This window comes from Rhincodon typus, chromosome 8 (assembly GCF_021869965.1).
Source record: "Rhincodon typus isolate 14 chromosome 8, sRhiTyp1.1, whole genome shotgun sequence".
NCBI lineage: Eukaryota > Metazoa > Chordata > Chondrichthyes > Orectolobiformes > Rhincodontidae > Rhincodon > Rhincodon typus.
Window position 1 is genome coordinate 42,415,585 of NC_063339.1, and position 18,243 is coordinate 42,433,827.

An 18,243-nucleotide genomic window follows, 5' to 3' on the forward strand; every position below is an offset into this window, starting at 1 on the left:
CTGTGAGCTAATACTACCGCGATGCTGTGTGGGGAGGCATTGTATGTCATTTCCTTCCGATTTCTTCCCCTACTTTTGCCCGTAAGACAAATGGCACAGGACGGGCCTTGCAGGATCATGTAATTGCTTCCTGGTCAACATGAAAGGTGGCCTTGACCTTCCTGAAAAAGTCTGGGTATTTAATTAGGATTTCACTCGGGCAACCATTTTCTAATTGAAAAATGTTGAGACAATATAGAGAATCTTTCTCAACCAATGTTGCCCAAGCTCTGGCTGGTTAGACCATGCCCACATTTTTAAACAAACGTATGCAATTTTAAAAAAAAGTTACTACATGTCTTTTAGGATTCGATTGGACCCAAGATTTCAGCTCCCCACCCCATTTTGCAAGCTACAGTTTCGGAAACCCTAGTATAACCAGTCATCACACCTGATATTTGTAATATTTTTCTAGGACTTCCCAAACTAAGAATCTATCACAGTGAGCACAGATGTTTTATTCATTGTTTACAGGTATAAACATTCACCTTCTTCTGATTAAACAATCTGTCCCTTCTACCTCCACACTTAACTCATAACATAGAAGCCATCAGAATTCAGAACAGGTCATAGAGTCATAGAATTATACAGCACAAAAACAGACCCTTCAGTCTAACTCATCTGCACCGACCAGATATCCTAAACTGATCTAGTCCCATTTGCCAGCATTTGGCTCATATCCCTCTTAACCCGTCCTATTCATTTACCCATCCAGATGCCTTTAAAATGGCATAATTATACCAGCCTCTATCACTTCCTCTGGCAGCAAATTTCTTTCTCTCTCCAATTTATTCAAAATTAAACTCAATCCCTAAACATAAATCCTATAAAAGTCTGCATTTGCAACAGAAGATGTTTATTTTGAAAAATAAATAATCAAACCATATGAAAACAGAAGCATGCATCAAATGAATGTTTATAGCTCTGGACTTTGTAACTTTGGACTTGAGCATTGCTGTGCAAGGTCTGAACAGATATCCTGTGCATTGCCTCCTACACTGCAGCATATTTCTGGCGACTCATTCTGCTGGATAAAATCAAGGAATACAAAAGCTCATTTTATATCAAATCACAGTGGTTTGGTGTAAAACAGGTTTTCTCTTTCCTGTTTTTTTGTCATTGTAAGACTTCTGCCAACAGGAAGAAACTGTTACATGGCAGCAGTAACTGCCCTCACACAAAACATGAATCACTCTGGGAAGAGCAGAAATGCCAGTACAGTGAAACACAGCCGAATCCGGAATCTTTGCATAGTTTCTCAATGCAGATATTTGCATTTGTAACTTTTCACTATTTGGGTTATCCACACAAACCAGTTTTTTCAAACATTAACCAATCTCTAAATTGACATCTGGGTAATAAAGTAACGTTTATCAGGAGGTGTGCAAACAGAACAACCTTTACCATTGAGACTGTATGTTTCACCCCTACCTATTATTTGAACAAGTACACTATAAAAGGAAATTTGTACACGTGCCTGCATCATTCAGGCTCTCCTCAGCATTTTACATCCTGAATTTACTGTTTTTGGTACCAGAAATATCTGGTGTTTTGTAGGACATATTTAGAATCCTCATTTTCAAACATTTCAACTGTTAAAAGTGAGGCTGTTCTTCTGTCTGTAATTTATAACCATAGCCTTCAAATGAGGCAGAAATGATCTTGAAATTTAGTATTTGTTTAAACAATAATCTAAAATTTTATTATAATAATGATATTGCAGTTATAACTTTCAATGCCCCCAAACTTGTGAAGTCATGCATTTCACATGATAAATCAGCACAATTTTCCAACAGTAATCAAAGTAGATGCATAGTACTACTGCATACAGTCAATCATAATGGAATCAGTCACAATAGGTTCTGCTTCTGAAGGGGAAAGATCATCAGGCTAAAATTTTCTAACAAAGGATTGCCTCCCCAAACAACTATCACCTGATCTTTCAACACTTCAATAGACATGAGGAGGAATTCACCTTTCCCTGAAGCAGTGTGGGTAATGGCAAGAAAGTTGGGAACATACAGGCAAAAATGAAATAAAAATCAGATTCTTGTTGCACAGAAAACTCTTCCAAGTTTTCCTTTAAATTTTAAATGCTAAGTTCTGAATCTTGTTAAATGAATGGAGACTACCTTATTTCCATGTATTTATATCTCATTACTAACTAGACTCACCTTATTTCCAAGCGGTTCACAATTTTGCTCTCCTTCACTGAGAAACAAGACGGCACGAATTCCTGACATGAAAGTCAGAGTGGTAACCTGATGGAGGCAGCTCATTGCTCACTTCTTCCAGCATGCACATAACTGTCTGCACCACAATGACCCTGCATGTTTCATGGACACCATCATCTGCCCCACCTGCCCTCATCCGTGCCACTAGCCATCACCAAACCACCATCATCACGGGGGTGCCTTTGACAAGGTCCCTCATGGCAGGCTGATACAGGTGTCACACGGAATCAGTGGCGAGCTGGTAAAATGGATACAGAACTGGCTTGGTCATAGAACACAGTAACGGTGGAAGGTGTTTTTCTGATTGGAAATCTGTGACCAGTGGTGTTCTGCAGTGGTCAATGTTGAGACCTCTGTTGTTTGTAATATATTGGTGGGAAATGTAGTGGTCTGATTAGCAGGTTTGCGGATGACACAAGGTTGACACAGTGGAGCTGTGGATTTTGAGGAGGATTTCTGGAGGATACAGCAGGATCTAGATAGGCTGGAGACTCAAGTGGAGAAAAGGCAAATGGAATTTATTCTGGACAACTGCAAAATGATGATTTTAGAAAGTGTAATGCAGGAGGGAAGTGTACAGTAAATGGCAGAACCCCTAGAAGCATTAACTTATAGAGAGATCTAGTGCACAGGTCCACAGTCGTAAGTGTCAACACAAGCGGATAAGGCGGTCCCAAAAGATATATGGTGTACTTGCCTTCATCGGTCATGGCGAAGAGTAACCGGCAAGTCATGTTGCAGCTGCACAGAACTTTAGTTAGGCCACATTTTGTGTACAATATTGTGTACAATTCCAGTTGCCTCTCTAGCAGAAAAATATGGAGGCTTTAGTGGGAGTACAGAAAAGATTTACCAAGATTTTATCTGATTTGGAGGGTATTAGCTATGACGAGAGATTGGACAAACTTGGTTTGTCTTTATTTGCATGTAGGAGGCTGAAGGGTGACCTTGTAGAAGTCTTCAAAATTATTAGAGGCATGGATAGAATCGATAGTTGGAGTCTTTTTCCCAGAATAGAAATGTCAATTACTAGGGGATATAGGTTTAAGGTAAAAAGGTAGAAGTTTAAAGGAGATGTGAGAGGCAATTTTTTTTTTTTTTTTTTTTTTTTTTTTTAAAACAAGAGTGGTAAGCACCTGGACTGCATCATCAGGAGGTGGTAGTAGCAGATACAACAGCAATGTTTGAGATGCATCTTGACACACATGAATAGGCAGGGAATAAAATAGAGGGATATGGACTGCTTCAAGGCAAAGGGTTTTTTGTTTAAAAAGGCATCATATATAGGTGCAGGCTTGGTGGGCCAAAGGGCCTGTTCCTGTGCTGTACCGTTCTTTGTTCTTTAAAGGTTATATAAAATAAAAGGGGACGAACAGAAAGGCAGGGTGGGCACTGGGGACATAGACAGCAACAGGAAACAAAGAGGGCTGGAAGAGGGGGAGTAATTCTGTATCTCAGGTGGATCTAGCAATCACTCATGAGGACAAAGTTGAAACCTTGCCATCTTCGATCCAAAGTCAGTTAAACCATAATGAGACTAAATGGTTGCCAGTCCATGCAGAGTAGGTGGAGTAAGTTAAATCTCTCTCTCTTTGGAGTGACATTGGCACCATTCAAAAATTGTGCCTCAAGTATCATGCCCAGTACATAGTTTATAATAAGTACCTCAATGTCACATTAAAAATAACCTAACCAAAACGGCAACCAAACCTCTTTAACAAGTTTGCTAATTCTGAACCACTTAGCAACAGTATAGGGTGGCAACAGTTTGGAGCTGCCACACTTGCACACTTAGCTGCAACTATGCAAGGACATGGTTTGTGATGTTCAAGGGTAGCCTTGATTGAAAGGCAAGGCTACTATAATCATGGATTAATGCTCAACACTTTGGTTCTGCAACATACATCTGGATAAGATGACATTTCTCAAATTTCCTTATCTGGGCATAACAATGCACATGGTCAGGACATATCAGTCACTACAAAGTGACTTGTTATGAAGAGTCAGAAAGACTGTCATTGAAATACTGCTCTATTTCTAATATTCCCCACCTCATACATCATACATGGATATTGTAGTCAGTGAGTTCCTTGTGGATTGGCTGCACACAGACAAGTACTGAAGAAGAGAGCAATTACAACATCAGCAAATCCTGCAATCTCTAGTGGCTGCTATCCAGCCTCTTAAAAAAAAGGAGCAGCAGCAGGTGAAGATCCCCCAAGCAGGCAGCAAATGACGACCAGACCTCACGTATACCAATCTTGTTATGATTTTCAATGGCTCTCGGGACCAGAGTGCAAACATGGACCAAGGATTTCCTATGCCATCATCACCAAACTGCATCTCAGAACATAGAACAGTACAGGCCCTTCGGCCCATGATGTTGTGCCGACCTATTAACCTACTCTAAGATCAAGCTACCCTGCAAACCCTACATTTCACTATCATCCATGTGCCTATCCAAGAGTCGCTTAAATGTCCCTAATGTATCTGACTCCACTACCACCACTGGTAGCGCATAGAACACACCCACCACTCTCGGTGTAAAGAACCTACCTCTGACATTTCCCCAATACCTTCCTCCACCTTAAAATTATGCCCCCTCGTAATAGTGATTTCTGCCCTGGGAAAAAGTCTCTGGGTACCTACTTTATCTATGCCTCTCATCATCTTGTACATCTCTATCAAGTCACCTCTCATCTTTCTTCGCTCCAATAAGAAAAGCCCTAGCTCCCTCAACCTTTCCTCATAAGGCCTGCCCTCCAGTCCAGGCAGCATCCTGGTAAATCTCCTCTGCACCCTCTCTAAAGCTTCCACATCCTTCCTATGATGAGGTGACCAGAACTGAACACGATATTCCAAGTGTGGTCTCACCAATTATTTGCTGCAGCAGACCAAGTACATGGAAGGAATGGATAGTTATCCCAACACAGTGGCAGTCAAGGTTACACAGTCATGTTGTATTTTTCTACCAGACGTTTGTTTGTAGCATTCCCAATCCTCAGCTCACAAAGGCATCTAAGATATTACTAACGTTCTAAATTATATCAGTTAATATCCTTCCTTCATGAGGAGGAGAGTCAAGCAGTCTGGCTCTTCACCATTGTTGAGCTTCCGCTAGAAGCAGGATCCTCTAGGCTGCATCCATTTTCTTTGGAGAGTATCCTATCAGCAACCTGCAGAGTTTGTCAACAGAAAAGGCTTCCATTCCATTAATGCTTCTCCTCTGTGTGATCATTGATGCTGGATTTGGAGGTCTGTCAGATATTCTGAGATCGGCATGACACATACATGGCAGAGATGCCACAGTTCCTACCTCCTTCCGAAGCCCTCGGGCCATGCAAGAATAGATGCTGAAAAACAAGGATTACTCCCCTCAACAAGGTCGACGATACCTTTATAATAATCCTCATAACATAATAATCCTACATAACTTCGATACAGCTGCCCACCAGGGCTATCGTGGAGGAGGCCATAGGCCTCCTTAAGATGAGGTGTCGATGCCTAGACCTCACCAGCAGGGTGTCCCAGTTCAGACCAGAAACAACAGTGTTCCTCTTTATTGTGGTGTGCTGCGCCCTTTACAAATAGAGCCAACAAAGGGAGCATGTCCAGGATGCGTAGGAAATAGGGAATTAATAGTAATCTTGTGAGGATGGAACATGCGGATGTCATTGACTGTGAGCAACATTCTAGACAGCACAACAGAGCATTGTATAGTCCAGCAGGAGTATTGAAATCTTCTTCCAACATGAAACAGCTGATTTGGACTGCCTTTCATTGTGTGATTCACGGCTTTATGGCAAGCAGTCCCTGGTCAGTCCAAGTACCCATGGAACTGGTTAAATTTGCAGTCCTTGAACATTTCAGTCACTGAAGAAATATTTCCTAATAATTGTACACTGGGTATCTTCAGGTGATCCGACACTTTTTAGATGTACACATCATTTAGAATGAAAGCAGTAGTAAGTGAGATTACACACTAACATCAAATGGTGGCATAGGTCAGTTGCTCTCAAGGATTCAGAGAGCATCTGAGAGCTGAGTGTTGTGCAGTAGAGTTTCATGATAGACAGCAGGTTGGGAGCAATCTTGAGTCACCTTCTTATCATCCTTTCATTATCATCAGTTAATGTTCAGCGTTTCAGAGTTTGTGTAGACTCCCAAATTGTCCTGAAATGCTTCAGCACTGTAAGATGATGTTGAACTTGACAAGCAGCATTCTGTGTAGCTTCTCTCTTTAGGCCACTGAGCTATGAGGACGAGTGGAGATTTGAACTTCCCATTGTTCACCTCCATGCCTGGAATGGCAGTGCGCTCACTTGAAAAGTGATTAGTCAGGATGAACCTTTCCCTGCAGAAATGTGTGGAATCAGTGATTTTATCCTGGCATTCACAAGGTGGGTGTAAATGCAGATGATGTGGGCAGGGCAGGCAGAAATTTCAGATTTCCATTATCCTTTGTGTGACAATATAATTGCTGATTTCAAACATAACTGGTCTAACTCTAATATTAAAGTTTCTCAACAGGTTTTTACATATACTCAATGAATCCCCTATCCTTTTTGAACAGCACAATTACATCATCCTTCAATCTTCTCTCCTCAGAAGGCATGTGATGTTTATGCAACTTCATAACCGAGCCTTGAAAAGTCCCAGTACCATTTTGGCGAATTTGCACAACAACCCCTCAAAAAAAATGTTTCTCTGAAGTTGTGATGGTGAAAACTGACTGCAGCATTCCAGTTTGGGTCTGACCAAGACTCTGTGCAACTTAAGTATCATTTTCCTACTTCTGAATGCCAACGCCCTTGAAATAAAGGCCAACATTCCAATTCGTCATCTTCAGATCAAAAATTGATGAGCTCACAGTTATTAAAACTGAAATATGCCTGGCATTGTTTTGCCCAAATATTCAGCCTTCTATGTCCTTTTGTAGCTTTCTGCTCCCATATACACAACAACCTGTGTGCAAATCAGAAGACATAGCTCCCGATTTGTTTATCCAAGTCATTCGTAATGTATGCTAATGTTGAGATCCCGGTGTAAATTCCTGAGGAACGGCACTGCAACATCCTGCCAACCAGAGAATCTTCTATCTTCATCTTGCCTTCCACAATCATCAACATCAGCTGTTACCTCCAATTGTATATGCTTTCATTTTTTGGATGTTACAAGTATATAATACTGAAAAATAAAACAGGCAGTTCCTTTAAAGAGCCAGTGAACGCCTCCAATAAATGTCCACTGTGTAACTGACTTTCTCAGCTAGTGGAGCCATGACTTGAGAAAGGAGTAACCAAAATAAGAACTCAAATATGGGTCAATAGTGCTTAGTTTACCAAGATTCCAAAAAATATCTTGGAAGGAATGGGGAAAGACGGCACTTTCTTCCAAGAACCACAGAATTGCTGCAGGATGTGATTGGGTTGTAATCAGCAAACTGGCAGCAGAAAAATATGAAGGAAAATGGATTGGTTTGTAGACTCTTGGCATTAAGCCAATTTATTAGTTTTATTTATTAATCTGAAGATTCAACATTTGTTAAATATTGCACATAAGTGTAATTTCATATTTTTCAAATTGACAACCACAATGATGTAATGGTAGCCAGATGCAGTTTTGCCTCCAATCTCCAAAATTTTAAATGTTGCATTATTGTCTCAATCTGAAATACAAGCATCACTGAAGTTATTAAATTATTGCAATAACTGCAGGACAAGGCCACATTTGAATTTAAGTCGTAAACCAATTAAGAGAGTTTTGCCCAGGATGTAAATAGATGATAAATACCAGAAGGCAACATATCCTTTTCCAATTCAGAAAACTTCAAATAATTAACTAAACCCAGACAATCCTCAAGTCTTCTAAATATATCAGCTTTCTCCATACATTCAGCCCAAAATAATCCAGTTGGGAATCACATCCTATCCCTGAAACAGGGTCCTGAGTATGTTGCCTTTCATTAAGAATTCAATATTTGGGGACAGATACAAGTGTCAACCTGGGTGTCAGCTGTGGTTGCATTTCCTTCAGTGTCAAAAGATTATGGATTCAATTCCCATGATAGAGAGAGACTTAAACATAAAATGTAGCGGAATGCAATATTATGGGAATATTACACAGACAAGAGAGCTCATTTTCAGCTGAGCTGTTAGACAGACGGCCTATCTAACCTCTCAAGTAGGCAAGTTACGACCTAATGGCACTATTTTGAAGAAAAGCAGGGGAATTTTCTCTATCATCCTAGGCAGTATGTATCAACAGTTGCTTGGTTGTACAGAACCGGAGTACTGTTGAATAAAAAATGAAACCTGCCATCAAAGCTTTTAGTCTTGCACTTGTCAGGACGGATGCAAGATTACCAAGTTCAAAAAGAACAACTATTTACGGCATTCGATAAATGGAAGTTGACTGTTTGGGAAGTTGACACTGCATAGCAAAGCTGGTACCAACGGGGAGGGTGAGTGCACCAAGGAACAGTAGCCCCCAAGCATGGCTTGACACATTCTTTGGCTTCCAAAGGACAGAACTCTGAATATGAGTATATGTAATATGTAGGAAGCATTGAGCCACATTGCCAGCCAAATCAATAGCTAAATTGGTTGTTAGTGTAATCTGTAGTACACGTGGGATTGTTCAGCATGTTCAATTGAATACAACCATGGCAGAGGATGATGGAGGAGGAGGAGGAGGCGGCGGCGGCGGTGGGGGACTGTGTCAATATGCCTTTTTTAAAAAATTTAAATGAAAATCTTGTGGAATAAATGTTTCTTGGTACATTCTCTATGGTAACACCTCACCCAGTGTCTACTTGCCAAACAGCACCCTTTCTCTCATGCAGTATGAAGTGCTGCTCCCTTTGAAATTTGGTATTTTTGTATCTGTCCTGATGCAATCATGATGAAAACCTCTTCTTTCAGCAATATTCAACATTTATCCTTCAACCATCTGCTCGTTGCTGTTTAAGTTGACTGTTATAATGTAGGAAATGCAACTGTGACTCTAATTGTAAAAGTATTTAATTGGTTGTAAAGTGCTTAGAGATGTCGTAAGGTCATAAATGCCCTTATAAAACTGTAAGGTATGCATCCTTTTACAGAAAATTTCTTAAAATTAATCTAATTTCTGTACGCTCCATACAGATATTTCAGTTAAGAAACTTCCCGGAAACAAAATTTCAAGAATCTGCAAACTGCAAAAATGCTCCCAATCTACACATTTAGGAATAGCAGAATTATTATTCAATTTAATTATCTATCTTGAACACCGAGTTTTAGAGGGTTCCATTTCAGCAAATATTATACAATTTAGTTGAACTCTGGAGAGTTTGTAAAAATATCTCTTGCAAATAATCTCAAAACTTTTAGGGTGAAAAGGAGATAGTTACTCAGCAGGGAAATTAAAGTTTCTGATCAAGGCTCCTATGCACTATAAAATAAGTGAAATATCAAAAAGATCAAGTTTACAACTGCATATGAAGTAAAACTCTGGGGATTAGGTGACCATCCATATCCATAGGTGGATAAGAAATAATTAGTGAAAGACAGTGTACTCTTTGGATCACGTCATAACCTATACACAGCTATACAAGTTAAAACCGATACGCTAAAGCTGATAATACTGATAGTTACAGCATAATGCCATCTCTAATCAAAGGATTGTGAAATGATCCTGAAAATTTAACGATAAATCAAGTTTTCCAAGTTTGTATATTGTGTTGAAACAAAGTTGATGCAATGCATGCTGAACATATTTATATGTTTTAGGGCTGAACAGGTTTATATGTTTTTTGGATTTTCAACCAGTATATATCTAAGATACTCATTCATAACTTTACCAAAGGCAATTATGACATACTGTGGGATGAAACAAAATAAGTTACATGCTACTTGTAAGTAGGCAGAAAATGATCTCAGTAAAATACCTGCTTGTTTTTATACTTTTTCAAGTAGCGAGGAGACACAAGACATTCTGGATTGATGTCTATTGAATTCTGGTCTGGAATAACCTGAGGATCAGGGTTTAAATGTTGCATCTTCAAAAACGACAAGATATTCTGCACTTCAAGATTATATGAGCTGTCTGCCATCGTCTTGCCCTTTGATGCTAATCTGCAGGCTGCCATCCACTGTGCATACTGCTTTTCCTAATGAAAGGAATTAAACTGTTAACTTCAAAAGGAGCATATGTTAACCATTATAAAAGAAGTTTTGGCCATTCACTTTTTCTTGGATTACAATATTTACCAAAAAAAAATTCTAATTTAAACCATCTACCATGATCATTGGACATTATAAACATTGCATTGTGTTCAGACTTTATATCTCAGTTCATGGAGGGAGCCTGTCAGTCAGCTTGACAGTTAATAAACGGAGATAAAAGTACGAGATATTTACAGCAATGTTATATTCATTTTTTCACAATAAATAGAAAAGCTATAAAAGTCGTCTCCATTGGCATCAGAATCAGTGGAATACAATTTCAGTATTATGTACATGTCCTCACAAATAAGTGATGCGCTTTGAAATGTTTCCCATGGTGACATTTTTTTTGCAACATATCATCTGAAGTTCACTTTTTAAAAAATATTACATTAATATTCACATCAGCTTTTACCAAATCAGACACAATCGGTAAGTACATATTTATCTTACATAGCATAATCGACTTCTGACTAACCAAAACAACCGGAATCACTAATTTGAAATATAAACAGGAAATGAAACAGAAATAAAAGGTTAACATGAAACTAGAAATTATTTTCAGAGCCTAAATCAGATTTTAAAAGGATCACAGTAAATGTGCATTTTCTTTCCAGATAAATGTTCACATGAAATAAGTGTAAATATTTTTCTTAGAAGTAAGTTCCATTTGGATTCTGAAAAGGTGATAAATGCAGGTCTGATACTTACATTATCACAACGGAGCCAAATTTCATTCATCCCCTCTGCCACTGGTATGAGCAACTTGATATTGAATTTTTGGCCAGATATGTTGACATCAGGAGTCACCTCACAACCTGTTACATGAAATTATACCAATGATCACTTAATTTCATGGTCAAGAGTATAAAGATGATTTACTTTAGAAACGTACAACTTGTGGATTCAATATGGGGAGTTGGCAACTGATTCATCCATCAGTTTAGAACAAAATCCAAATGAATGTATTGAAATGATTGGCACCCAGCTTAGAATCAAATGCAGAAAGTAATTAGGTCTTGCCATTCAGAAAAATTCCTGCATATTATTTAAATGCCATTTATTCTTAATTTGGACAGTGAATAAAATGATCCCAAATATTCATGCTCTGCTTTTCCATGGCTCTTCCCCAATAAGTTAAATGATGCTAGTTCTGCTCCTAGTGAGCTACACGGTTGGTAAAGATAAAAGCTGCTCGTATGGGTACATTGTGACACAGTAAATAAACAGTAGAATTAGGAATAGAACAATTATATAGCGTGTTATCAAAAATGGGTAGCACAGTGGCTCAGTGGTTAGCACTGCTGCCTCACAGCACCAGGGACCTGGGTTTGATTCCACCCTTGGGCAACCGTCTATGTGGAGCTTGCACACTCTCCCCATGTCTGTGTGGGTTTCTTCTGGGTGCTCTGGTTTCCTCCCACAGTCCAAAGATGTGGAAGATGTGGATTGGACATGCTAAATTACCCATAGTGTTCAAGGATGTGTAGGTTGGTGCGTTAGCCATGGGAAATGCAGGGTTAGGGTAGGGGGATGGGTCTGGGAGGACTGCCCTTTAGAGGGTTGGTGTGGACTCACTGGGCTGAATAGCCTGTTTTCACACTGTAGGGATTCTATAGAATGGCTCACATGCCAAGACATTTCTTACAGTTGCAAGGATAGGATAAACATAGGTATAAAGCAAATATTGGGAGTGATGCCTAAAATTGAAGTCCAGGAGGGAACCGTCAAAAGAAGTCGAGAGGGTTTTGCAACAAGTAGTTAGTTATTAGAGAAAGTACGCTTTTGTACTTTCACCAGCAGATACCAAATACCATTGCATTTTGGCACAATAAAAGTAGCTCTTACCTCGCAAGTTCATCTGATGGGCTGGAGGTCCATGGGATTCATCTTTGCTTTTGTAGCAGGAAATGGATGTGTCTTTAAATGTGCACCAGTATGGCTTGTAACCCTTGAGTGTTAATTTTTTTGGTCTACAAAAGGCAAGAAAGAATTGTTCATGACCTACAAGTGGAATGGTAACACAAGTTTAACAATTCTCAGGATGATCTTGTAACTTCCAGCTGACAACGTACTAACCCATATTTATTGCCTTCAGTTAGTGGTCAGTATTTTTGCAAATAATTTGATGCAACATCAACATAAATTCTTAATCTTCTTTGCTAGGGAAGGAACATATTGTTACCATGACCCTCTTGCTCTGACTAAATGGATTATTTAAAGTGATTTGTTTTTCTTTATGGGAAAGATTTTCACTTTAAAACAAATGAAAAACTTTCCCATGAAGAAAAATAAATGCTAAAACTGCAGTATTCTCTTGTACTTCACAGATATCTGCAAAGGACATCAGGATTGTGAATAATCTAGACAAGGTTTAGATTTCAAATGGAAACACTGAACTCGCTACTCAGCACAGAGAAATTGGTCCCCTGGGTACTGAGGTTAAGACTGTACTATAATGTCTTCAAATTAAAAACCAGCTTGCTTTTGGAAACTCATCATTCTGTAAATTAAGATTTGCAACAAATTTAACTGTCTAGGATGGAATACGAAAAACAGAAGCAATAGATTTTAACTCTATGTGTAGAAGGCACAAAAACAGAAATTGCTGGTAAAGCTCAGCGGGTCTGGCAGTATCTGTCGAGAGAAATCAGAGTTAAAGTTTTGGGTTGAGTGACCCTTCCTCAGAACTGTTTCTCTGATTTCCCTACACAGATGATGCCAAACCTGCTGAGGTTTTCCAGCAATTTTTGCTTTTTATCCTGATTCACAGAATCTGCAGTTCTTTCAGTTTTTATGTGAACAATGCATGCCAGGGTGAAGGTTTTGACAATCAACCGGCCATTCCCACTGGTTGTGATTTTCATTCCGAGTTAATTTAATTGGTTCAGGTATTCATCTGGAGTTCAGTCAGTGCCTCAGGAATGGTTGTGAATTTGAATTCTGTGACACAATTATGACCATGATGCTATTTTACCTTTGTTGTTCAGAAGTTCTAGTCAACAATAGAGTGGATAAAACCTTGGGAGTTGTGGGGTGTGGTATTTGACTGCAAACAACACTGGAAGCGCATTCCACTTATAGAAGGTTATGTGCTGTTATGCTTCATGGCCCTAAAGCATTTTCAGATTGGAGACTGCTTGTATCATTTTTTTGCCTTACTTATCCTGAGTAAGCTTACACAATGTCACTGTTGTGCTGTTACTTCGGAAAAATGGTTGGGTAAAGCAGAGCACCACCAGTAACATCTACATACTATTTTCTATGTATTAAACTGTAGCTTCACAATATTATTATGTTACCCCAGCCACATAAATCAATAGCAGTTCAGATGGTTAATATTTGTTCAAAGAGACTGCTTTAAATGAACACCTTAAAAGTAGAAAGAGGTAGAGAAATGGAGAGCGTTAGGTAGGGAATTTCGGAGGTAGGTGCTTCAACAGCCGTAGGCATAATTAAAGTGATTAAAAGTGGGAATAAGAAGGAGAAATTCAGAGATCTCAGATGGTTATACAAATAGAGAAGGTTAAAGAAGGGAATTCTAAAATCGAGATGCTACTCAACAAGGAGCCAGTATAGATCAGTAACCAGCCAGTGAACACAGTCAAATTTGGATAATGGCAATAGTTTTAGATGAGCTTTAGTTTACAGAGATTGGAACAAAGCGAATATACAGTGTGTGAATCTGAGGTGACATGTGATGACTTTACTAGAGATAGCCTTACACAGACGAAAGAACCTGTACGTTCAGAGTCAGCGTTCTCGATATTAGCAAGGTTATGCTTCATTCAGCAGAATGTCACTGAACTTTGCAGCATTCTGCAAAAAGACCTGATGTTTGCTAGATCAGGTGACTATGCTTTTCCATTTCCTGTTGAAGTCACTAACCAGACGTAATGTGTATGGCTGCCTAATATACATCTCCCAGCATGCAGTGCACAGCTGCATGCAGCTAGCCACCAAAGCCCTATTTTCCACGGTCAACAAACCGATTACCTTTCCCATAGATACCAACGCTTATACAGACTGTACTAATTTATCCATGAAAGCACCAGCTGCTTTATCAACAGCAAAAACCCATCATTCAATTAATGTCCAGCCTACGTGCGATCACTGCAAAAAGATCAAATCAGTGCTAGTTTCAAAAGCAGCTGTCAAGATGCTTTCAACCTGCAACATGCACACATTCCTATTATTTCAACTTTCCAGTAATGCAGGGGATGGCTGCAGGGAACAGACATGGCCGATGACAACTCACTGTAATCTCATCATGCCGAAAAGTTCAGATAGAAAAATCAGTGCCACAGAGCTGCAAAGAAGATAATGGAACATACTACCGTGTTTTGGAAAAGATTACATGCCACAATAGATCTGAGAGTTCTTACACTATATCTATCAAAGTGATGGGCTGCAGGCTTAACGGCTATGAAATGATAGTGCTGACTGAAGGGCCAAATGAGACAAGGGTGATTACTGCCAAAACAATGATGGCTTTGAATTCATTACTCATCCAGCATCATCCACGATGCATTTCTTAATAAGGTTTACTAACTTCAATACCCCTAAAAAAGATACTTCTTCAGTGACTTCAACAAAGTTGTTAAAAGGCTCTTTCTGCTTAAGATATTTGTGAACAGCGATTTCTTGGGGCTTGAATCAGATGAGATACAAAAACATCAGAACAGGTTTATTCATAATTTAAAATTCTGAACAGAACAAATTTCAACTTCAAAATAAAAACCCCTGCAGCACCAGCACAGAATCTTCTGAAACAAAAGATGAATTTTTTTTAAAGCAACAAAAAAAATTAACTGATGCAACACTCATTTCACACAGTTCTAGCAAAATCAGAAATAAAACATATCCTACTAGCTAACGTTGTGCAAGCTTTATCTGTTTGCCAGCTCCGGAAAGAGAAAAAATAATTGCTTTTAGTTTTATAAGAAAGGCTCTCAAAAGGGTTACATTGGTCAAAATGAGGAGTTAGATTTAATTGTAGAAACACTCCTCCTCAGAATGTGAAACAAAAAAGAGTAAACAGAATAGTGAATAAGGGAGCAGTTAGCTTGGAAAATGTGAACAAACAAAATCTTACTTGAACACTTTTATATGGTCAGCCAATTCAGGAATAGAAGTGATATCACCCTAAAACAGGAATAAATTCTCAGTTAATAGTCTAATTTGATAGTACGATAATATCCACTGTTCAGTAATTAAAAAAAACAATGCAATTCACTATTCTATTTGCATTGGTTATTAACAGAGTATAACAAATATTTCTGGGTTTAAAAGACAAAGGACACAAGTATTAACAAGGAAGGATTTGAAGAAAGATAAAGTAACAATTCTGTTGCAAAACACATCGGGAACTCTAATAGAGTATTGCATTTGAGTAAATTCATAATATCCTTTCAAGTTTATTCTGACAATGAGCACAACTGACTCCGCTGGCTGTCAGTCTGCTGGATATTTCTAGGTACCAGGCAGTAATCCAATCATGATGTTTCAGTTACAGATTTGTTCACTGAATCACTAGCTAAAAATTACATATGATTTCACATACCAGAATGGTTGATGTTTTGCCACCTTCCAAAGTAATTTCCAAATCTGATAGGGCTGCATCTACTTCATCTACTTCTTTGTCACTGTTGTTCATATGGTTCTCAGAAGACATAATGGATAATTTGTTGATATGGTACTGGGGAAATAAAAACACATCTTGGTATGTATGCTGAAGCCAAGCAACTTATTACTTTAAAAAAAAAACTTGCATCCTATTTCATTAGGCAGAATATAGGCTTTTGGCCAAAATATTTACAGAAAGGGCATTTTGGTCATTTATTTCATGAAGAGGCAGGATTTCATATATTTTTGTAGTATTTGAAACATCTGATGGAGAATGCTTATCAAAAATAATCATCCTCAACTAGATGACAGCTTTGACTCAGATGTAGCACTCTTGGCATATTTTGTATATCTACTTTAAAACCGTGATTAGACTTCAAAATATACTTAATAACAAAGGCTCAAAAATTGGATACGTAGAATGGTTTGGATAATCTATTAAAATGTATAAACAAACTTTATAAGTAGGAGGACTTGCTAAATGCATACAAGTCATGGTCAGACATTTTGATAATAAATGTATTTGTTACTAATTTATCAGAAGAAATTTAGCAGATCAGGCAGCACTGTGGAGAGAGAAAGAGAGATAATGTTTCAAGTCCAACATGACTCTACTTGAGAATTCACTCAAATAATTCATTAGTTCTGTTAATGAATGTAGAGTTGAAGTTATAATCAGATCAGCCAGGATCATATTAAATGACAGAGCAGGTTGTGGCACCAAATTACCTATTTCTCCTCCTAACTTGTATTTCTGTACACATGTATGCATGCAAGATCTGGACTACACCGCTTAAGTGTCAACATAGCAAGTAGTTAAGCAGATGATTGGGGTCAATGATTAATTGGCTGGGCAGTTATAAAAGGGAAACTGTCTGGGCTCTTGAGGTACAATAGCAGTGTGCCTACCTCTGAGGTAGCAGAAACCAGATTCAAATCTCACCTGCTCCAGAGGTGTGTAATAGTATCTCTGAACTGGTTTGTCAGTAAATATGTAATACTGAGTGATTAATAAACTATCCACAAACAAGGATAATTTCTGTTTCCCCAAGTAGCTTGGATCAGAGTTGGCGCTGGTAGCAGGCAGGTTGCCTAGAGGTGAATATTGGAGACTACGGGTTTGTTTCAGACAGGTGTTTGCATTCTGAGTTACTTTTGGAAAGAATGGCTGAAACCAATGATGACATGTCTTAATATGATTCCCACCAATGTTCCGTGAGGTTGGGCCTTGCAATCAATGGAAGAATGATGCAGACATATGGACAAAAGAGATCTTTATCAAAAGGGAAAAAACACAAGATATTTGCACTGTTATTTCTGAAGAAACAGGCTTAGGTATAAAATATTCTGAGCTAGAGGCTCAAAAACTGGATACGTAGAATGGTTTGGATGATCTATTAAAATGTATAAACAAACTTTATAAGTAGGAGGACTTGCTAAATGCATACAAGTCATGGTCAGACGTTTTGATAAATATAGAAAGCCAGACGGCTTTTCCAAAAATAAAAAGACAACACAACTTAACTGACATTATTCAAGTTTGAAAAAATTCCATTTGGAGATTTCTAACTCAGTGGTTGCTTTTAAATTGCTGAACTGTGTTAGGATATAAACATGGAAAGAAGCCAGTTGAAATGTTGAAAACCTTCAGCTCTTCCTCCATTTCACAAACTTTCCTTTCAAAAGCATGTTTTCCCGTAACCTCCAACTCCAGCATTGAAGAGATCAGAAACCTGGTTTTGTTTCTGTGTAGTTTTCTTCAGTTTTGCTTTTAATTCAACAAGTTCAAGTTATGCCTCCTGCAGTATGGCTTGAAGTTTCCCATTTCAGTCAAGGCTTCTTCAGAGTTTGTAATCCTTCCCATTGTCATCCTGCTCTAGTATCTAAGGGACGACAGCTAACTCTCCTGCATGTACGTGACCTAGTTTGACAACAAACGGTCACTGTAACTGTCAGCTGATGAGGAATTTGTTTATCTTGAACCCAACCTGTTGATTTGATCATATCAGATGCCTTTCTCACATTCTTTTGCATCATTTTCATTACATTGAGTCCAGTATGACTCTCCAGCAAACCGTTTCTTCCTCCTCTGACTTATTCTCTCGTATTGACAGTTGCCTATCATTAACATTTTTGACGGT

The 18,243-nt window shown here is 38.6% G+C and overlaps 1 protein-coding gene across 5 annotated transcripts in view; it reads right to left on the bottom strand.

Moving 5' to 3' along the window:
* fermt2 (FERM domain containing kindlin 2) overlaps positions 1-18,243 on the bottom strand; it is a 134,709-nt gene that overhangs the window by 12,437 nt on the left and 104,029 nt on the right. For all 5 annotated transcript variants that reach the window (XM_020513073.2, XM_020513072.2, XM_020513071.2 and 2 more), the window contains 5 exons: positions 16,041-16,175; positions 15,573-15,622; positions 12,326-12,450; positions 11,189-11,295; positions 10,201-10,422 (listed from right to left, as the gene is read on the bottom strand). In XM_020513073.2, coding sequence (XP_020368662.1) covers positions 10,201-10,422; positions 11,189-11,295; positions 12,326-12,450; positions 15,573-15,622; positions 16,041-16,175 — 639 coding nt within the window. The remainder of the gene's footprint in view (positions 1-10,200; positions 10,423-11,188; positions 11,296-12,325; positions 12,451-15,572; positions 15,623-16,040; positions 16,176-18,243) is intronic.